Below are 21996 nucleotides of genomic sequence, written 5' to 3'. Positions count from 1 at the left end.
AAAGTTCATTTGTTGTGTTTCACAAGTTTATTAGTGTGCTTGTAGATTTCTAAAATTATGTCGAGATGAGAGTTATACACTGAACAACCAAACACATTGATAATTTCGACAAAAATTTTAAAAATAGTTAAATTTTGATGAATGAGAAGTATTTTGCAATAAAATATACACAGTTTATGGAACTTAAGATCAGAGAACAGATATGTACAGTACAATCATAAATTGTTTGGTTGACAGGTACACCTCATGCAAGGATTTGAGAAAAGAAACCACCACCAAGCTGCTCCAAAATCACCATTTAATAAAAAGCATACCCGATAATCCACCAGTACAAACAGCCAGCCTGATAGAAAAGTATACCAAGAAGAAACCGAAGGATACTCTTATGGTAAACTTCCTGTGTCACATGTTTAATCTTGCAGTACTGAGCACCAAGCGTAAACTGTGTCAAAGAAAGTTTAGCATTTGATATTTGTACCAATACAAAAGAGATAAAATAAGAATAAGTTCCAAAGCTTAGAAAAGAAAGCATAGTTGCTCCAAAAACCTTATCCAGGTAAGAAAATAGAAGTGACCCAGATTTCACATGCTAAAACAGAGTACCAAAGACTAGATAAAGGTCAGATGTAACATGCAAAGAAAACTATATAAAGAGTGATCTATTGGTTAAACGCATCAATGTTGAGTCCAATTCAATTTTTAACAATTATACTGAAGTGACTGACATTTCAACTATATCGCTTTGAGGAAAACAACATTCTAATAGACTTGTTTTTAAGTCCAGTGAACCCTAGGAACAGAAAAGAGGAGGTTTGACCCTGAAGTAAAAGAAAATACCCCAAAAGTCTGATAATCCAACAAGACAATGTGGACATCACCATCAAAATCTCATTGAAAAATATACCCATCAATTTCTCCAACATGCATTAACAATGGCAAGAATAACACAGACTATAAAAGTTACACCAAATGGAAACATGAAATGTACAGGAAGTAGTAATCCAAACCCATAAAGTTCTTGATCAATGACTAGAACAACACATTAGTGAAAAATAAAATGTAATCTAATAAAACAAGAAAAAGGAATATCTGGGACATGCAAGGGGACAACTAGCAAAACAAATTGGAATTTTTAAGAACTCATCCAATTCACTGAAACAAAACTGAACTGTTTGCCTTTTCAAGACCTGACATTTCCCACACGTTAACAAAACAGTGGAGGTACCTCAATTCCTATTACTGAGAGAAGTTCTCTTCTCACCTGGCACTAAGAGGGTTGCTGTTGAAGCAGATGTGCCCGCCCGATTGGTTGCCGTACAAATGTAGGTCCCCGCGTCAACTAAAACGAAAAACCAAGAAAGGCAAAACAATGCGGTGAAAACTGAGTCCACATTTGGTGCATAAAAACATAATTGGACAGGTTTATCAATAATGATACCTGATGTAGCATTGGACACAGCGAGTCGACAAACACCATTTCGGAACTGAATCTGGACGTTTTCGGAATTTTCAAGGATTCTGCCATCTTTGGACCATAATATATTTGGAAGGGGTTCTGCTTGCACAATACACTCAAACCGAGCACTCTGGCCATTAACAACAGCAATATCTCTAAGTGGCTGGAGAGAAAATTGACATTAGTGACATAATTTAAAATATAAAACAGAATTTGTTTTTAAAATAGTAGGTGCCTCACAGTGATAAAAACTGGTGCCTTTTGCAGTGCTGCATCGTCGGCAGCGTGTCCTGGTGCTGTGTTTGAAACATGATGGAATAGCTTTCCTCCAGCAGCAGTCCATGGGGCACTGCCAAGCGAAGCTGAAAACAAAGAGCAACAACATGACCTTCAGCCAAAGTTGGCAGCAGCAGACAAAATCAACTGCATATATCAAGTTGCATATATGTTGGGTTAATTTTTTTAAATTTTTTTTTCAGCATTATTTCACATCTAACAAAAGCAGGGGTAAACAAGGTAAAAAAAATTTACAGCATGCTCAGCGCTTTAAAAATACGAATTCACAAAAAAACTATTGAAATTGCCAGATGAATTCTTTTAAATGTTTCAAAGAAAAGAAGCTGCATCCTTTTGCATGACAAGAATAAGCTTGTTATAACTATTTGCATTTACTTCCATGCAAAGCAGATCTATTAGGAGCAAAATGTATCACACCATAGGGACGCTAATTTAACTAGTCTCTACCTGAAGAGTCAGGCCCTGGTGTGGCTGATGTGTGTGGAGACAGACTGGGGACACTGGGTGACAGTGAAACCGGACTTGGGGTGTTCAAATCAGCCCTGGGAATATCAATGGCAGACAGTGGCTGGGGTAAGCTGTAGCGCTTCCAACGATTTGCATCTGATTCATTTTCAGACATTTCACTCTCTGAGGTTGGTTCCCATTTGACGCTTTTAAAATGAGTGAACTTTTTGGGGCGGAACTGAGGTACATTCTTGATGTCTTCAGTTGTCTTACTGAAGCCCTTGATCGCGTTGCCACTCTTCTCATGCAATACTGGAAAATCCACTCCTCCATCGTCTTTGGACAGTGAGCGTTCAATTCTAGCCCTCTTCACAGTCGAAGAAGCTTTACTCCCCGCTTTTCCTTCTCCCGGTAATATGATGCCGAACTCATAGCCAAAGTCATACTTGAAGTAGATGAGACCAGTTTCAGGGTCGATGTGCTTTGTTCCTGCATTAAGGAACAGGGAACAATTGCAGATTACCAAACCAACACCGCAGCAAACGCCCAAACCACTCCAAGCAAACAAATGCAGGTACACCATTCCCGAATCCCATTTAAATCCAAGCCCATTACAGTAAGAATAACCGCAATCCAATATTAAGAAAAATTTAATCCAGAAACAAATTTCTTACCGTACTCAGCAACTCTTGACTCTTCCCTGTAGGTTTGAGACTCATCTCCATTTTGAACAAGTGCTTTGGTATCAGTTGAGGTCTGTTTCTTCAAAATTGGTTTCTCTGGCTTGGTCTTTGAATCTGTCATAATGTCATTAACAAACCTCTGAGCCTTCGACTTGAATGTCTGTGTCATTTCATTCATGTGCCTTGAAGCAATATCTAAAAAAAAAAAATACATTTTTAATGCAAATTATTGTTTTTTCACAGAATCTTTATGGACAAAGGTGAAAAAAAGAAACCAACTTACATTCTGCCTGAGGTGGCACTTTGGGACCAGCATAAGCCAGCTCAGCAGGGGGGCCAGGAACCAATTGTACATCATATCCCAAAGGAGCCGACAAGCGTCGAATGCTCTTCACGCTCTGGGAGGTCTGGAACTGAAAATGTCAATCGTTTCAGATGCCCATTTCAGACCTAAACAACGCGTTGCCAAAGAACCAAAAATTACCTCCGAACTCGTGGTGGACTTCCTCTCCTCGAACCGCCTGCGCATTTCTTCGACCCTCTGCAGCCTCTTCTGCTCGGCCGAGTAGTCCACGGACTGCGAGGTCGAGGCCGTGGCCGAGTAGGAGGGCTGCGGGGGCGCGGGCAGGGCGGGCAGGGCGGGCGGCACGAAGGCGGGCATCTCGACGGGCACGGGCACGCTGGCGCACCGCGGCGGTTGCTGCACTGGGGGCGGCCGCACCTTCCGGTAGTGGGGCTCGTCGCCGTCACTGTCGTTGGGAGCCCACTTGGCGCGGAAGCGCACGGCCTCCAGCTCGCTCTCGTAGTCGCTCTCGCGGACCTCGCCGGGCACGAACTTGGTCGGCCTGGGCGGCGGCGGCGTGGTGCCGGTCCTGCGCCGGTCCGAGTGCTCCGGCTCGGCGCGGAAGGGGAAGGGCTCCAGCTGCTGCTGTTGCTGCTTCTCGTTGAACTTGATGACGCGCGTCGTCTGCTGCATGCTGACCACGCGGCGACTCGTCTCGGTGGCTTCGGCAAAACTCATCGACTGGGACGTCTCATGCATCGTGGGGGCGTGGCTGCTGGGGGCCGCGGCCGCGAACAGGATCTGCGGCGGCGGCCCAGCGCGGGGCACGGCGCGGGGCACGGGGGCCGCCACCAGGGTCTCGACGCGCTCCGGGGGCCTGGCCTGGATGGCCTTGGGTTTCAACACGGGCTGGGGGTGGGGCTGGTGGGGCTGGGGCTGCTGGGGGTGCAGCGGCCGGCCCTTGGAGACGAGGGGCGCGCCGCGGGGCCTTACGGCTGCCACGGGCTGCTTGTCGATAGGCTCAAACTTGGGTCGCGGAGGTCCACCAAAGTGCGGAGGGTTGTCAAACTCAGACGGTGGAGTGGGAGTTCGGCCGACAGGTCCATGGGCACCGGCATGGTGCGTGGGTGTGAGCAGGGGGCGAACGGGTCGGTACGCGGCGCCGTCCGCGCCGTCCACGTCGTGGTCGTGGGGCCGCCAGACCGCTGGGATGCGGCCAAGGCTGCCGTCATAGTCGCTCTCGTAGTCGCTCTCACGGAACTCTCCCTTAACGAACTTGGAAGGGCTGCGCGGTAGTGGGCCCGCACTTCGCTTGGCCCGAGCAGCGACGCACGGGGCGGCGGCGGGCGCAGCGGCGGCGAAGCAGGGCGGGCCGGCGGAGAGCTCCACAACAGGCTGCTGCTGTGGCTGCGGAGGCTGCGGCTGGGCAGGCTGCAGCTGGGGAACGCAGATGGGGGCGAAGACGGCTGCGACAGGCGGCGGGACCACCTCCTGCGGGCACCAACAACACCTCGGTCAGAGGCCGCTCCGGCACTCTGGAAGCCAAGGGTGGCTCAGGGGGCCTTGCAGGGGGCCGTCCTCAAGCCACGATCGACATGTTTCAGGCCAAAGAGGCTAACGGAAAGATCACGGCTCAAGGGCTGCCCCCTGCCTAAAACACGGAACGCGCGGGACTTCAACGCCCGAGGCAGCGAGAGCACTTTCGATGCCGCAGTCAATCCTGTAACTACGCAGCCACTCAGTGAACGTCGTATTACACACAAACCACACGCACAACTGAAAACAGACCTTTAAAAAATACTCGAGATTAGACGGCCAATCTACCAAACATTAGTTTTAACGCCACATCACCAAAAACCTTTTGTCATCCTGCCCGAACCAAATGGAGGAGGACAGTGGTTGCAACACTTACAAAACTCAAAAAGAAAACGAGCCACAAGAAAAAGTCACATGCAGAAGTAGAGTTAGAAGGAAGAGAACAAACGAACACAGACCACAAAAGAAGTGAGACAAGGGTCCGCATTTTCAGACAAGTAAAAATAAACGAAATCAACTACCGCTCACGTCAGAAGGTCTGAACGCCGGGAGGATAGGCCCGCCCGTAGAGCGCGCGCTCGGGGCGGCACAGTCTGCCTGCAGGGGCCCGGGCCTCCAGTCAGGCCAGGCCGGTGCCGTTCGAAAGCAAGGCGACAAGCACGCGGAGTGCGGACCCTTGCTCACCAAGCAAGTCTGTCTACTACTGTCGCGACGACGCGGCACGGTGCACACCTTGAATGCAGACACACCGCAGGCCTTGCTCTCATGTCGGCGCGACATGCCCTGGACCGTGCTGCTGGACGTGCTCGACGTGCTGCTCATGCGGTGCGACACACTCCGTTCGTACTTCTGCTCGTACTTCTGCTCCGGCGGGGGCGGCGACCTCGGCCTGCCTTGCACCGTGCCGTTGGCGGCCCAGGCCGTGGAGGCCGAGCAGGCCGAGGTGGCGGAGGCGCGCTGCAGCGTGTGCGCCCGGGGCTCGTCCGTGTCGGCCATGTAGCCGCTCTCCGGCGGCGCCACCACGCGCACCGTCTTGTGCTTGCTCTTGGGCGAGTCGGGGGTCGTCTTCAGGGCCGGCTTTATGTCCACCGGGGCCGGCTGCACGAACGTGGGCGGCGACCCGGGCTTCAGGTCGAGCGGGGCGAACGTCGGCGCGGGGGCGGGGGCGGAGCGCTGCGTGAACCTGGACTGCGTGGAGGCGATGCTGGACGAGATGCGGGACGACTTGAACTCCCGCCTCGACTCCGTCTGGCTGGTCGCCGCCTTGTCGAAGGACTGCGAGGGTTGGAACACCGCAGACACCGCGGGGGCGGACGGCGGGCGCACGCGGCGGTATGACGGCTCCTCGGTGTCACTGCCACAGGGCCGCCACTTGCTAGAGATCCGGCTGGCCTCCAGGTCGCTTTCGTAGTCGCTGCCGGCGAGCTCGCTCTTGACGAACTTGGCGGGCGCGGCGACGACGGGCCGCTCGGGCTGAAAGGGGAACGCCTCCGCCGACTTGGTCTCCACCGACTTGGACGACAGCGACTTGAACTCCTCCTTCCTCGTCGTCGTCGACTTCTTCTCCAGGAAGCTCGACTTCTCCTGCTTCCAGGAGTAGGACTCCTCGCTGACGGCTGGCGCGGCTGGCGCGGCCTTGGACAGGGGAGGTGGGATGACCCTGACGCCGCCGGCCACCACGCGGCTCGGCTCCTTCTCCAGGCTCTTCTCCAGGTCCTCCTCGATGGACTCCACCATGGACCTGCGGCGGTCCGTGGGGGGCGCGGCGAAGCCCATCTCCGGCGGCGGCCCGGGCTCCAGGTAGATGGGCGGCTCTGCTGGCGGTGGCGCGGGCGCGGCGGGCTTGGTCTTCTGGACCTTCTTCACCATCAACGGCGCCTGCAGCTCGTAATCAGGCTTGTTGGGGGGCCAGATGCGCTTGGCCTCGGCGGGCGTGATGTGCTTTTCCTCTACGATGCATGACTGCTGCTCGCTCGAACTCTTGCTCCAGGACGACGCGAAGTTCTCCTTGCTCTCGAACGACTGCGATATCAAGCTGGTCGTCAGAGGCGCTGCCTGTGGCATGGGCACGAAAGTGCTGGAGACATCCTGCGACACCGGCCGTGGCTGCCTCGCCACAGGGGCGGGCGCAGGCGCGGGGGTGGGCGCTGCCACGGGCCTGAAGCCCTGCACCACTTCCCTCTGCTCCCTGCGCTCGAACTCGAACTTGTCGGCGCGCACGTCGGGGCGCGCGTCCACCTCCGGGCTCCACACTTTCTCGGGCTCGCTCTGCGGCGCCCAGGGGATGGCCACCTTCTCCGCCTCGGCCACCCTGGGCGGCGGCCAGCTCCGCTTGGCGGCGGCCTTGTGCGGCCAGGTCTTGTCCATGGCCACGGCCTCGGCGGACGGCCGCGGCGACACGGGGCGCTCCGGGGCCACGAAGGGCGGCGCCGCGCCCGGCTCTGCTGCCTTGTGTGGCGCCCACAGTTTCTCCATGGCAAGGCCTTCGGAAGAAGGCCTGGGAGAGGGCCCACGCCTCTGCTCCGCGGACGAGTACATGCTCGCTTCGGAGGTGGTCAAGGCCCTGCTCACCGCGTAGCCGTCCGAGACCGGCCTCGCGGCCGGCTGGGGCGACACGGGCGTGAACGCGGTCTTCTCCGACTCCGAAGTTCGATGACTCGTCCACAGTCTTTCCATGCTGATGGCTTCCGCAGCCGGGCGCGGCGAGGTCGCTCTCAGGGGCACGTCGGCCGCCGCCGGCCTCAGAATGGGGCCCAGTAGGGGGCCCGACGAGCTGGTCTCGAAACTCTTCTGCTCGAACGTGGACGACGTCGAGGAGCTGACGGTTGTAAAACTGGACATGTTGTTTAACGGTAGGGGCGGCCCTTCAGCTGCAGCAGCAGTTGGAGTTGTCCAGACGCCGCCTCCTACCGTCTCCGCGTTTTTTTTCCGGGTGTCGTCTATCGGCACTTGCTGCCGCACCATGGGTTCCTCCTTGGCCTCCTCCTTGGGCTCGTCCCTGCGCTCAGGCGCCGCGGCCGCAGGTGTTTTGGGCCACAGGAACGAGGGCGTGTGCACGGGTGTGGCCTGGGCCTGCTGCTGGGCCTGCTGCTGGGCTGGCTGCTGGGCTGGCTGCTGGGCTGGCTGCGGCCTGGGCTGGGCCCGCGGCGTCTGAGGCGTGGTGGGCTGCGAGGACGGCGCGGGCGCCGGGAAGATCCTGACGGCCCCCGTCGGCACCTGGAAGGGGTCCAGGGACTTCTGCGAGTCCTGCAGCTTCTTGACGCGCTCCGCCATGTCCTCCCGGGGCCGCACTTTGGTGGACCGCTCCGGCTTGGGGGTGTAGCACATCTCTGGCGGCGGCTCGGGCTGCAGGCCGAACTCGTCCAGCGTGGTGGGCGGCAGCACCTCTGGGCCGGCGACGTGCTTGTGGTACGTCTTGGACTCCTCGCGGAAGGTGATGGGCTGCGTGTACGAGCTGGGGACCAGCTTGCCCGGCACCTGGATGGCGCCGGACCACGTCTTTGTCTCCTGCTGCACCACCCGGGTGTGCCGCTCGTCCGTCTTGACCTGCTTGCCGGGCATGTACGGCTCCACGAACTCGGGCAGCGCGGGCGCCGCTGCTTGCGACTGCTGCTGTGGCAGGGCTTCGTGTTTGTACGACTTCCAAATTTGGTCGTCGAACTTCTTCGTCTCTTCCCTGGCTTCGGACTTGCCTTCGTACTTCTCGAACAGGCTGATCTTGTCCGACAGCTTGGTGACGGGGATGGCCTCCTTGAGCTCCGGAGACTTGCACTGGGCCGGCTCGTCCAGCGGCCGCTCGAACAGGCTGATCTTGTCCGTGAGCTTCTGCTGCACGGGGATGGCGACGGGCTCCCTGCCCTCCAGGGGCTTGCTGGCCGCGCCGTCCTCGCTCTCCTTGATCTTGGACATGAAGAACTGCAGGGCCGTCTGCGTGGGGATGGACGAGCTGTCGATGGAGCCGTCCTCCTCAGCCGCGCTGCGCTGCGGCTCCGTCTCGTACGTCAAGTTGCTCGTCTTGGGCAGCAAGTTGAGCGAGTCCAGCTCCGCCCTCGAGTGCACCACGGTGGTGGACGCCTCCCTCGCGATCGGGATGTTGGTCTCCTTGTGGTCGGGGCCCAGCGAGAACGTGCTCGTCGTCACTTTGGCCTGCGTTTCAGTCACGGGCCTCACCAGCAGCGGCGAGGCGGTGCGCTCCACCTTCACGGAGAAGTGCTTCTCTGTTTTGGTCGTTTCAGTGACATGCAGTGAGTCCGCGGCCGCCGGGCCAGTGGGGGCGGCGACGGCGACGGGGGCGGGGGCGGGCGCGGCGGGGGTGGTGGGGGCGGCGGAGGAAACGTGAGGCACGGGCACGTCCTTGAACACCAAGGACGACGAGGAGCCTCCGGTCTGGAGGAAGCTTTGCTTTGACGTCTGGAAACTTTCGTGCTTTTGCTGTTCCGAGAAGAAGACACAGATAGGCATTTTAATCTACACCACCATCACCACTACCATGGCATCTTTTTAAAGGACAGAACTAAAGGGGTGAAATACAAATTGTTAAAGAAAAATGAAAAGTTCAACCAGTTTTTCAGAGTGAAAGAACTAGAATAAGTGACTCCAATAAATAGGACAGTGCAGAAGGAAACAAGTACTCCCTCACACAGTACCCCGAGTGCTTAGTTGAGTCCCAACAACCCAAGAAATGGCATTGCCCGTGTACCAAAAGTCCCGCCACCGCCGTTTGCTCGCCAACTCACCACAGCGGGGAAGTCCATGAGCTCCCTGAAGATGACGTCTCGCTGCTGCTGGTCCATCAGCTCGTCGGGCAGCGCGTCCCAGACCGCCACGTCGGCGGAGCAGTTGGACTCCCCGCCAGCGTTGGTCGCCTTGACGGCGTAGTTGCCGGCGTGGGCCTGGGTCGCTGTCAGGGAAACGAGACCAGTTCAAACCACGCGCCAAACGCGCACAGTGGCAAAGCAGGGCCAAGGCACACCCGTCGACACGACGTACCTTTGTCGATGATGAGCGTGTGGCAGTTGCCCTGGGTCTTGGTGCGGATCTCCAGGTGCGGGAAGGCGCTGAGCGGCATGCCGTCCTTGGACCACGTGATGGTGGGCTCGGGCAGGCCCGTCACCTCCACCTCCATGGCCACGCGCTCGCCCACGCGCGCCTGCTGCACCTGCAGCCGCTTCCCCATGACAGGTGGGAACACCGTCTCTGCGACAACGCGCTATTATTAGACGGCAAGTGGCGGCGTTTAGCTTCGTTTAGCTGGGGATGCACCGAATTTCTAAGTTACGGCCCACAATTGGTCAGCACGCTGTGTTCGCAGACAACCGCGTTTACGACCCAGACTCCTCTTTCCTACTTTGATTCGTGTTCATTCTATTTCTTTTTCCCGAAGCAGTGGCGCGCGCGAAAATAGCCGGCTTACTTTTGACAATGATGTCGGCGGTGCTGGTGGCGGAGCCGACGGGGTTGACGGCGCGGCAGGTGTACCGGCCGGCGTCCTTCACCGACACGCCCTTCATCTCCAGCCGGACGCGGTTCAGCTCCCACGAGGTGCTGATGGACGCGGCCTCGGGCAGGGAGGCCAGGTCCACCCCGTTCTTGGTCCACGAAATCGTAGGGCTGGGGAAGCCTACACGAAATAACGCAGGTAAAGCAATGAAGGACACAAGGAGACGCAGCGTCACCACAGACACAAATAAATAACAAATACGATACAGAATACAGACCATCTAGGATTCCCTCCAGCAGAATGTCCGCCCCTTGGTCCACTATCCTGCCGTTCAACGGCGTGACGAAGCGGGGAGCTGTCGACTTCCGAGTCGGTTTGGACGGCCCGCCTAAAGGTGCTTGAGCTAGAGCTAAGTTGGTGCCACTGGCTGACTTGATAGTCTCTTTCCTTTCCTCCCCTCCTTGTGAAACTGACACGGAGCTTTCTGTCTTCACTGATGATTCATCATTTACCCTGTGAATTTCTTGTTTGTGTTCCGATTGAATCTGGTTAGCAAACAAAAGATTAGACAAGCTGCTTCAAGCTGCAAGTGTTCGATCTTCAATGAGGGAAAGCTTACATTCAAAGCAGGTTCGTTGTCTGCTTTCTTGGACACCTGTTCTGACATTGTGCTAACACTGTGAGCTTGCGTCTGAACAGGTCCTGATCCAGATGATGATGTCGTAGTTGAAGAAGACTGCATGAAAACAGCCCTCTTCATCGAAAATGATTGAGAAGTCTCCTCCGAAGAGGAGACCCCACCCCCATCTGGCCCTGACATGGCAAAGATACTGCCCTCTGAAAAATAAAATAAAGTTATTAATGATAAGTGCGAGTTAAATAAGAGAAAACTAACACCCCTTCAGTTTCAACAAAACAAAAACAAATGGCATCAACAGTCTTAGCACGTCTAAACAGATCTACTACAAAACAGGACAACAAATATGGGTAATAAAGCAACCAACCACATTGTGGAGCTTGGTATTGTGCGCCTCAGAGCCTACTACTGACACTAGCACCCGGCTAGCGGCCTGCCCCGGCCCTGCCCTGCCCGGCTGGCGGCGGCGGCGGCGGCCCGGCCCCCAAGCCATCACCCAAACTCCCCCTCCATACACACACACTCTCTTTTAGAACTGAGTGTCAGGGAGTGGCAAGGTGCCAAGTGAGTGGGCAGGGGAGCCGCCGGGAAGCCGCCCAGAGCCGACGGGGTGCTGGCCAGCCCCGCCGCCTCGGCCGACGCACCGCTCAAAGTGGAGGGAATGGGATTCAGTTTGGGTGGCTTGGGTCACCCCAATTTGACCGAAGGAGACTCAGACGCTCCCACTCACTTCTGTTCCCAAACAAATTTCATGTCTGCCTCGCCCCCCCAAGCCCAACAATTTATGGGTCATCCAAGGAAATGGACAATTGACAGTTTTGAATACTATTTTTATGCTGGTAATTTTTAGGGATTTAGCCATTTTTTATTTTTTTAATTTAGAATAATGGATTACTTGCCTTGAACAGCCAGCTTAGCCGAGCACACAGCTTGTCCACCTTCATTTTCAGCAAGGCAAGAAATGCACCCACTGGCCTCTGCCTCTTGAATGGACAGAACATCCCTGTCACCACTCTTTGATACAAGGAAGTTCTTCCCAGACACTGGTTCATCGTTAAAAAGCCAGCGCACCTGTTTAGAGAAAATAACAAATTAATACCAAAGATTTTGAGTTCATAAATAGTTTTACATAGTTTAAAAAAAAAAAAAAAAAAAAAAAAACAATATCCATACTTTGGGTGCTGGCCTTCCAGTGACTATGCATTCAAATTTGACAGATACCCCTGGAGCCACAAATTGGTCGGCAAATTTCTCTTTGAAATCTGGAGGGACTTGTTTGTCTGCCAGTTCGACAGTCTTACTTTCTGAGAGAGCAGACTTGACAATCAAATTTGAGAAACATTTGGCTTCTCCTAGGCTATTGCTTGCTCGTGCAGTGTAGACACCACGGTCATCAGCAGTGACTGATTCAATGACTAGAATTATGGTTCCATCTTCTTGTTCTATGGTCTACTCAATTAAAAAGAAAAGAGAAAAGCATTGTTAGTTTAATCTTGAGAGAGGGTACAGTAAGTAAAGAGGAAGTAGAGTCACTCACTTTAATACGATCGGACTCGACAATGTCCTTATTGTTCTGGCACCAACGAATACTTGGTTTTGGTTTCCCTTCAACAGCACATTCAAATCTCACAGTGTCTCCATCAGCAGCCAATACGTCGGCAAGTAGGCGAGTAAATTTGGGTGCTACAGTCATTATTTCTTCTTGTTTGTCTGTGTTGGCTTCAGGTTTTGTAGCTTCTTTCATTTCTTCACCAGCTGAAGCAACAATAATGAATGTAAACCATTGGACATGAGATGAAAGAAAAATCAGAGTTGGAGACAATCCAAATTAAAAATCAATCAAAGTTACCTGTTATATTTAATTGACACTGACTAGAGGCCTCACCAGCTGAGTTAATCGCTACCACTCTATATAGACCTGCATCCTCTGGCAAGGCTTCACGGAGTACCAGAGAACACCGATCTCCATGGAACAGAAGCTGGAAATCAGCCGACTCTTTCACTGGGCGATTATTGTGGTACCAAATCACCTACAAATTAAAAAGAACAAAATTTGAAAATACTTTCTGAAAAATTTCAACCCATAAGAAAGGGTTAACATGGTTGTAGTTACCTCTGGCTCCGGTTGTCCGACAATAATGCAATCTAGACGCACATTATCTCCTTCCTTGGCTTCCGCATCTTTCAGAGCCATCTGAATGGAGGGTTTGATGGGTTCCAAGTCACTCGCCAACTCTGAATCAGAGGTTTCTGTGGGTAAGCGGCCCTTCACAATGACAGAGCAGGAGGAAACAGTCTCAGCTGTGTCATTCCTTGCTGTTAAAACATATGTTCCTGCATCTTTTGGGAATGCTTCTGATATAACTAGTGTTGCCTTTCCATCCTCAAATGATGTCTGAAATCAAAGTGAATTTATTATAATTCAAACTCAACTTATGCATGTTTTGAGAATATAGGAAAATGTGCCAGCTGAACAAACCTTCAAATCTCTTGTTTCTTTCAACGGCTTTCCGTCATGAGTCCACACAAGAGAAGGAGGAGGCGAACCCGCAATACAACATTCCAGTTTCAGTTTTTGACCTGCCCTTGCCATCACATTTGATAAGGGTGTTGTGAAAGTTGGTCCCTCAATTGGCTTCAGAGCTGGAAACAAAAATGTCAACCTTCAAGTGAGCAAGGAAAATTTGTGTCACTAAATAGTTCAATAATATTATTACTTACGTTCTACAGAAAGATGTCCTGTGGTACTAGCACTGCCAAGAGTGTTGTTAGCCTTGCACGTGTACTGAGCCTGATCAGAGAGTGAAACTTGTTCCAGCCTCAGTTTGGCTTGCCCATTGTTATAAGTTATGGCAAGATCTGCAGAGTCATCAATGCAGTTATCTTCCTTGTACCACTGAACTGTAGGCAATGGCAGACCCTCGACTACACATTCTAATGTATGAGCTGACCCCTCTTTTGTTGTTTGGTCCGACAGAGGCACAGAGAATACTGGGGGAAGTAACTGCTCTTCAGGCTCAGACTCTGAAAAATATGAACAAATTGTATGATACATAAATGGTGCCAAATGACCTTTTAAGGGGACTTTCTAAGATGATCTTTACCAATAACATTGAGGGTAGCGCTTGTTTCTGATGACCCTGCTGGGTTGGAAGCACGGCAGGTGAAACGGGCAGAATCTTCAGTGAAAGTCTCTTCAATGGTTAGAGAACAAAGATCTCCATCCTGACTAGTCATGTAATCGGGATTGTTACTGATAGATATTCCATCTTTTTCCCAAACTATATCTGGAGCTGGAGTGCCAGTTACCCTTAAAAGTAGAAACAGGATAATAGGTTACTCCTAAGTTACCATCTCTATCACAATACAATTTGGATGAAACATCTTACCGACACTGGAAGGTGAATTTTCCACCTTCCTGAATGGAAGCATCTTTCAAAAATTCAACAAACGATGGGGAGGTATATAGTTCCTTGGGTTCAGTGTCTTCAGCGACCTCATCTGAGGAAAGACTTTCAATTACAACTCCTCTATCAATATGTTCTGATTGCAATGATGGCACAGTTTCTGATTCCTCTTTGGTTGGCTCTTCAACCATGGGCTCAACATCACCATTCAAAGAAGTTTCGACCTATAAAAGGAAGGATGAAATGCTAGAACATCTATTTCAACTTTCATTACTAGTAAAGCAGGAAATGAAGAGATAAAACTTACGGCTTCTTTTGGTGGCGATGAGTCTGAGTCAAGTTGTTCAATAATGACAGTCTCTACATTGGTTGTGACCTTAGAGATAATGTTTTCACCTATAACTTCTTGTCCATCCTACAACATCGTTCATTGTTAAATACAATATGAAAGGGATGTAATAAATATATTTTTTTTTAATGGTCCATGATTCCATTACCTTGATTTCTTGTTCAGGCTGAGGTTCATGTTTTTCTGCATGGGACAAAGAGGATGCCAAACTGTTCAACTCTCGGCTAATGGTAGAAAAGGAATCTAACATTTCTCGATTTTCTTTGAGAACTTCTGTCACCTGCTGTGATTTTTCCTCTCCTGTAATAAATAAAAACTTAAGGTAAGATAAAATAAAACAAGAATCAGACCATGTACTTAGATTCAAAACAATATTAGCCCCACCATATAAAATCTTGGCAAGTTCTAATATCTTTTGAATTCGTTCATCTTGCATAGCTTCGCCTGGTTTCAAAAAAGTTTCCATCTCAGCTAATAATTCGTTGGCAGATTCAGGAAATCTTACTGCTGCGGAGCGGCGTGCAATACTAACAAGTAGGCGACTTCCCTCTTTGAACCATTCCCCAGCCTGTAAATACATTTTCACAGTTATACAACAGAATCCAATAGCTAAATAAAAACGAATAGAGAGTAAAAATAATCTTAAGAGTGATAACTGAATAAAAATCAATAGAGAGTAGTAACAAACAATAAATACCTCTTCAACAAGTTGAAAGTATTGAATACTCAGTTCAATGAGTTTCCTACTCTCAGCAACCTTACTGCGAAAATCACTCCATCGGTTTTGCAATTCCTTTAACTCCCTATCAACATGTGCTGAATCAGAATCTCCAGATTTCTCACTTGACTGGACTTGTTTTGTTGTTAACACAAAAGTCTGAATTCGCTGTTCAAGAAGCTGCAAAAAAAAAAGTTATAAAATTTTTACTTAGTTTTAACCCGCTGCCTTAAATCAAAGAACTTTCATGATAATATGTACCTCAATTGTTTTTTCAAAGTAATCAAAGGCAGCAGAAGTAGCCTTGGCAGAACTAAGTGATTCTCCATATTGGCCTCTTATTGCTTCAAGCTGTCGGCCAAGGTCAGCAATAGCATAGTTAATTTGAGCAAGATCTCTATCAAAGGCTCCTTGCTGTTGATTTTTTTCAAGTCTTGCTCTTTGAGCGGTTGAGGATTCATCCCAGTTTTTGAATTTATCAGCTAACAGTTTCCTTAGGCAAGCTTCATCAACTTTTGCTGCTTCTTCAGGTTCCTGAAATAAACACACCAAAGAACAATGAATGGCTCTGTACTACTGTACTATTTAAGAAAATGAGAAGACTATGCAGATTTTTAACAACAGACCTGCTGTCTAATTTTCTCAATAATTTGCTGACTTTCATTTTCAGTGAATTTGAATAATTCAGATATTGCCTGCTTTGAAGCATCAAGACCTCGCAAAAGCGTCTCTACGTTACCATCACCACTATGCTCTACAGATTGGGAGTTCTCAATTGTTTTTTCCAGCTTAATATCGAAGAATACAGATACGTTAGAAAACTTAACTCAAATGGAATAAACATCTCCAGGTACTAAACTTAATACTGAACTCACCTCACTGACATTTTTGAAGAAAGATAAAAGTAATTGAACCAGCACTTGATAGTCACTCAAAACTGTCTGCAACTTTCCTTGAAGATCAGTAAGTTTCTCCAACACATCTTTTCCATCTTCATTTTGGCCCTCTTCTGAAGCTACTACACCAGCAAAAGAATAAAAGAAGGCCTTAGTAAATATGGGGCACTACATAGTAGCTGTTGAACACAAGTTCAAGAATACTCACACTTTTCGGATAATGACTTAACATTTTTAATTCGATCGTCAATTTCATTTTGCGCTTTCCGTACTTCTGGCAAAACAGTTTCAAGTCTCTTTTCCAAGTCCTGTCGGATAACTGTTGCCGATGAAGATCCTGATGTAAGAATGGGGTACAACTGTGCATCCAGTTTGGATACCCAATCCACTGTCTAAAACCAAAAGAAATCAAATTTTACCAAAACCTAAGTCTAGAGAATTATAAAAAGAAATGGAACAAAAAAGTAAAAAGATTAAAAGTTTTAAAAAATTAACACAGGGGGGAAGTAAATACAAGTAGCACAAATTAATTGAATAAAAACAATAAACCCACTAAATCCATAAAAGTAGGTAATGCCTTATCACTATTGAAAAGCAGAAATCTCTTCAAGTGTAACAGTTTAACCATGTGGCAACACGCTGACTGGTGTTATGGTTGGAAACATGAGCTGTGAAGGCCCAGAGCCCTGCCAAGCTGGCACTCTGGCACCAGCTCAATGAATCCCACCCAAGAGCTTCTCACATCAAGCACAGAGCAATGAAAGAGCTCTCAAGCCTAGAGAGTACACTGCCATGCTAAATAGGACTAATGGTCATTGAACCAGCAGAAAACAGCTTAAATAAAATAAAAAATCGATACAAAGTGAATTTACAAATAAAACTACATAGCCAATAGATCACTTGAAGTGACTGCTCTCTTGAAAATTAACAGTTTACCTTTTTCTTTTTTCTTAAAAACTCAATGATTTCTGAGCAAAACCACAAAGCAGCAAGCATTTTGATTTGATCCACAGAAAACACGGTTGAAATTGGGAGAAAGCAACTCAGAGGCTCCTGATTCAAAGACCAAAGACCCAATAGCGAATCGAACTAAAAATAAACAAGAAAGAGAGGACTTGAAGCAGGCAGGCCTGGCAGTGCACATACTACTCAGACATACCAGGGGAAGGGGGCCCAACAGCCTGCTAAGTAATGGGTCAGGGATATTGAACCATTGCCACTGACAAGGTAAACAGAGTTCATGGTCCTGAATATCTAAAAGTGTCCAAAAAAAAGTTGCTCCTCATATCAAATGAAAGCCCAACTAATAAAGGAAATGGGATGATGTGGCAAGATGGTACTGGAATAGGGCTAAGAGATCTTAACTACAATTAGGGGAGTGCTTGACATAGTCGAAAAGCATCCAAAATGCATGTTGGTACTTCCACCAAGGGTATTAGTATCACTCACCTTTGAACTCTCCATTAGGTTGTATTCCCACTGCACTAATTTCTCCTTTTCAATCGTGGCAGACTTCTGCCATAACTCTCTTGAATCAGAAACAGTGATCTGGCGGCCAGCAAAGTGTTCAAGAAGAGTCTCTACACACAGAACAGCCCTCTTGGTGTCTAGGTAAGGATCTGTCGCCTGCACACAGATGAGAACCAACACTTGATCACTTGCACACTCCTGACAATCACTACCTGTGGAGCATGTACTTTTTTTTTCTTTGCATATATATTATGGAGCTCCTCCACCAACGCCTGCCTCACGCATGTCGCATCAGGAATAGCATCTGTCCCTATTTTGTGAGCGAGGGAGCAAACTGTGGGTGTGGAGGGGGGAGGGGGCCATAAGGGAGGAGGGGGCAGACTGTCTGTTGGCACAGGGCCAAGGGGGCAAGGGAGAGGGAAGCTGGGGGATGGGGTGAGCACCGAGCGGGACGGGCGGGGAGGGAAGGGGAGAGGGGCGTCGACGAGGAGGGAGGGCCACAATATCCCAACTCCAGAAATCACTTCCGTAGAGCAAGCCTGCTCCCACAAACAAATAAAATACAGCCAGATGGTTCAGAGGTCAACCTTTAAAACCTAGAGCTGATCAGGCCTAAGCTAATTAATCAATTTCAAGGCAATTTCTTATATTCAAAAATAAAAAAATATTGTGAATTAATAATGTTTCTGTTGAAAACCTACCTGAATGTGACAATTACTAACAAGCACAGTTATTGAGAAAAAAATATTCCAAGAGGAATAATGGCTTTAAATGGTCAGATGTTGCTGGAAAAATTTATAGGGATTCTAGCAACTGAACAGGAATAAGGACAGCAAGAAAAACGACAGCCAGTGTCACAGTTGAAGAATATAGGGGGAATCCAGGAAATAGGGGAGTAACAGCTGCGTGGCCAAATGACTCAAGTGCCAGCTGGGAGTGTGCCATGTTCAAATGCTCAGGAAAAACCCTTAACTGCTTTAAGGTGGCCCAAATACTATTCAAATAGTAAAACTCTGAAAATAAGACCTAAAACAAAACGGTTGAAATTTTCACAAAATTACCTTTTGTGCTTCAGTGATAAAACTTTGACCCAGACTTTTTAAATCTTTGTACAATTGTTGCATACTACTCCAATGGTCATCTAATTTCTGATGGTGATCATCAGGAATCCCTGGTCTCCGCAAATTGTCTTCAAGGGAATCCAGCTGTTCAGCCAATTGGACTGCCTTTTCATGAAACTCGAGGAACTGAGCAGACAAGTCAATGCGTTCTTCGAGTGCTTGCTTTAAATGCAACCATAAATTGTGCAGTGCGTCAACCTAAATAGTAGAACAGAAAAAAAATAGAAACATATTATCAATGAAATGTAACAATCACAAAGACCAAGTAAAATTTAATTTTTAGACAAACCTTTTGATCAATTTCAATTCTTTGTTTTTCTTCTACCTGTTCCAGTATAGGAGGCAGGGTCAAAAGGAGATTGTTTATCTCAGTCCCTTTCAACTAATAAATGTAAAAATTAGAACATATTAGCTGGGCTTCACAGGCTATACCATTGATTAATACACCACACTATGAACAGACCTGAAGTTCAGCAATAAGTTTCTGGTGAACCTCACAGAAGTCTTGCGCCATTGCTAAAACACTACCCATGTCTTGGTGCCCTTGCAAAAATGCCTCCCCTCTACTGACTAGCCAAGAGTACAGCTGCAACAAAGAAGTAAGTAAATTAATAAAATAAACAGCTAAACCAGGATGAGTTAATTCTAATAAACAACAAAACTGCTACTGACATTGTTATGCTTCTCCAAAAAATTATTAATGGCTTGATGCAATAAAATATTCTCTTCTTTGTGAGCAGTACACAAGCTTTCAACATGATCCCTCCTGTTTTGAATTTCTTCAACTGTTCGTTTCACACCCTATACCCATAAGAAAACAATTCATTAAAATCAATTTTGGAAGAAAGAAGTAAAAGTGGTTCTATTCTCATCACTCATTTACCTCTGCTCCAGCATTATTATTGCTAGCTGCATCTAGAAGGCCTAAGCCTTGTTCAATAGCATTCTCAGAAACATCAAATGCAGCAGCAGCAATTTGAGCATGAAGTACTGAAAGCTCTTGAGATGTTGGAGCAAGAGTAGTGGTCGTTAGCTGGACTTCCAGCTGATCCAGTTTCGTCAGAGCCTGCAGCAAAGACAGAACCCTCATAAAATAGGAAATATAAAAAATAACACTGTTAGCACATGAAGATTTCCAAAACTTACAGTATGTGCCGCTTGATAGAAAGCCACAGCGCGCTCTAGCATTGATTCAAGAGTGTCACACTTTTCTAAGTATTCAGCTGCACTATTAAGCACTGTATATGACTTTGTGACTGCCACCTCTGCTGCACTGACACCAGATGCTGCTAGCTGCTCGGTTGCGTGAGTCATCTTCAAAGCCCGCTCCTGAATTTCCTGGAAAACACAGTATCACAGTAAATTAACATTTAATTTATAAAAACGGATTACAATGATGGTACATGAACCAAATGCGCAAATTACCTTTGCTTCGGAGAACACTTTGTGATGTTCATACAGAAGAAGTTGGCTGCTTGTTTCTGAATCTCCCAGTTGACTTTGACTAGAAAGGAGATTTTTCTTCTGGGATAAGATAAATTCTTCAATCTTGGCTCTCTCTGCACCTAGCATAGCTAGAGCTAATCTCTGCTCCAGCTCTGAACGTGTCTCATTAAAAGTAAGATCTAGAGCTTTCCGACGATCATGGAGACTCTCCAACCAATGCTCAACCTGTGATATAGCTATCAAAGAGAAATTAAGGTAAGGTAAGTCACTCACAACAAACAAATTGCACTTACAGTATAATATATATTTCCACAGTTGCTTACCATATTCAGTAGAAACTCTCATAGTATCAGGTCGAGAATCAATGGAGCCCTCTGCAGCAATTCCCCGCAAAAGTTCAAGGAGTGTTTTTCCTTCTGTCAGGGCAAGCATGAGCGTCTCCAGCATGGCTCGACGCAAGTCATGAATTTTGCCCAATTGATCCTTGAGAGACTCACTTTCCGATTCACAGTCAGCAACTGTGTTGAGCTTAACGGTAAGCATGGGGGCAGTTAGAGCAGAGCAGGCCAACTGCAGAGCTAGCATTTTTTCTGTGCACTCCTCCGCCCGGCTGAAAAAGATAGGAAAAGTTAATAAGCAGCCAACGAACATGAGGGGTGGTTTAGAGTCGTAGGGGTGGTAAGGGTGGTAGGGTCGTGGGGTTGGGATGAAGTGACTAACTAAATAACAGAGTGACAAGGACTGAAACCTGACTTCAACAAACTCACCATGGGGTCGCACTTCAGTGACATTCTGATCAAGTTCAAAATGACTTTACAATGAACAACAATACATAACCTAGCTACCCAGGTGGCTTTGGTCAGACCGAGCAGTTTCGCCGTGGTCGACATAGTTCGTTTTTACTCTTTTAGCGTGTGGCCGTGTCAGACCCAACTCAACGAACCGGAAGACAAAATTCTCCAAAGAGAAAAAAGTCGCCACAGCTTACAGGTTTCAACAGGTTGTTGTTGTTGTTGTATTTCCTCCCCTCCCACCTCGACCTACCCCACGACTCCCGCTCCCACCCCCACCCCCGTCTCCTTCGCTTCCGCGCTTCCGCGCTTCCGCTGGCTTCCGCTTCGCTTTTGTCTTTCCTTCCTCCTCCCTCACCCCCTCACCTCACCCCCTTCCCTTCTTCCCCCACCCTTCCCTCCCACCCTTGACTATTTTCCAGCGCCCGAGCACCACCGGTTCTGTTCTAACCCTTGCAACTTTGTGTTTTTGTTTCGCCAATTATTCAACTTTGAACTGCAATCGGACCTCGGTGTATTGTTCTTGTCCTAACGTTCAGTTTCACATCACTCCAGAGTAAGTTCCTTTGGACTGTTAATTATTTGATTTTGATTCAACAGGTGAAGTTGTTAGGACATGTAGTGGATGCAATGTAACTCACCATATAATTTGCTTTGCAATTCTATTTTTACGTGACAAGCCACGAGGCAATTTTATGAAAGGATAATATTAGGAATGATAGTTATAAAGAAGAGTTATTAAGCATGGAATCTCTTTGTACCAAATATCACGCCTTGAACGGAGAACGGAATAGTCTATGATTGGCAAGGTTCATGTTTTGTCTTCAAACCTAGCTTAACAATCAAGTGAATAAGTTTACTGTATGTGACAGTTTTTGATCTTGAATGATATTCATTTCCTCTCGCTTCCTCTCTTTCTATAATGATGAATTGACCTGAACGAGTGGTGAAACAGGTGCATTGTTCATTGAATCGAGTTCAAAGTGGTAAACGGCACAATGCTTTCTTAGTGTCATAAT

General features: G+C 48.5%; 1 protein-coding gene across 2 annotated transcripts in view; it reads right to left on the bottom strand.

Moving 5' to 3' along the window:
- Positions 1 to 281: 281 nt before the first annotated feature.
- Positions 282 to 21996, bottom strand: part of LOC117653217 (titin-like) — a 56133-nt gene continuing 34418 nt past the window's right edge. For both annotated transcript variants that reach the window (XM_034398734.1, XM_034398733.1), the window contains 39 exons: positions 20510 to 20796; positions 20166 to 20422; positions 19887 to 20078; positions 19624 to 19806; positions 19413 to 19541; positions 19204 to 19326; positions 19030 to 19122; positions 18681 to 18938; positions 17599 to 17775; positions 16358 to 16541; positions 16129 to 16271; positions 15880 to 16041; positions 15515 to 15787; positions 15233 to 15433; positions 14920 to 15103; positions 14684 to 14835; positions 14494 to 14601; positions 14169 to 14410; positions 13884 to 14089; positions 13501 to 13803; positions 13259 to 13422; positions 12893 to 13174; positions 12629 to 12809; positions 12317 to 12534; positions 11953 to 12228; positions 11679 to 11850; positions 10762 to 10979; positions 10420 to 10687; positions 10116 to 10322; positions 9692 to 9898; positions 9439 to 9602; positions 5435 to 9133; positions 3368 to 4657; positions 3167 to 3296; positions 2875 to 3078; positions 2201 to 2689; positions 1697 to 1818; positions 1439 to 1619; positions 282 to 1339 (listed from right to left, as the gene is read on the bottom strand). In XM_034398734.1, coding sequence (XP_034254625.1) covers positions 1227 to 1339; positions 1439 to 1619; positions 1697 to 1818; positions 2201 to 2689; positions 2875 to 3078; positions 3167 to 3296; positions 3368 to 4657; positions 5435 to 9133; positions 9439 to 9602; positions 9692 to 9898; positions 10116 to 10322; positions 10420 to 10687; positions 10762 to 10979; positions 11679 to 11850; positions 11953 to 12228; positions 12317 to 12534; positions 12629 to 12809; positions 12893 to 13174; positions 13259 to 13422; positions 13501 to 13803; positions 13884 to 14089; positions 14169 to 14410; positions 14494 to 14601; positions 14684 to 14835; positions 14920 to 15103; positions 15233 to 15433; positions 15515 to 15787; positions 15880 to 16041; positions 16129 to 16271; positions 16358 to 16541; positions 17599 to 17775; positions 18681 to 18938; positions 19030 to 19122; positions 19204 to 19326; positions 19413 to 19541; positions 19624 to 19806; positions 19887 to 20078; positions 20166 to 20422; positions 20510 to 20796 — 12442 coding nt within the window. In that variant the 3' untranslated portion in view covers positions 282 to 1226. The remainder of the gene's footprint in view (positions 1340 to 1438; positions 1620 to 1696; positions 1819 to 2200; positions 2690 to 2874; positions 3079 to 3166; positions 3297 to 3367; positions 4658 to 5434; positions 9134 to 9438; positions 9603 to 9691; positions 9899 to 10115; positions 10323 to 10419; positions 10688 to 10761; positions 10980 to 11678; positions 11851 to 11952; positions 12229 to 12316; positions 12535 to 12628; positions 12810 to 12892; positions 13175 to 13258; positions 13423 to 13500; positions 13804 to 13883; positions 14090 to 14168; positions 14411 to 14493; positions 14602 to 14683; positions 14836 to 14919; positions 15104 to 15232; positions 15434 to 15514; positions 15788 to 15879; positions 16042 to 16128; positions 16272 to 16357; positions 16542 to 17598; positions 17776 to 18680; positions 18939 to 19029; positions 19123 to 19203; positions 19327 to 19412; positions 19542 to 19623; positions 19807 to 19886; positions 20079 to 20165; positions 20423 to 20509; positions 20797 to 21996) is intronic.

The sequence above is a fragment of the Thrips palmi genome, unplaced genomic scaffold (assembly GCF_012932325.1).
Source record: "Thrips palmi isolate BJ-2018 unplaced genomic scaffold, TpBJ-2018v1 HiC_scaffold_8, whole genome shotgun sequence".
NCBI lineage: Eukaryota > Metazoa > Arthropoda > Insecta > Thysanoptera > Thripidae > Thrips > Thrips palmi.
This window is presented reverse-complemented; position numbering and strand designations above follow the sequence as displayed.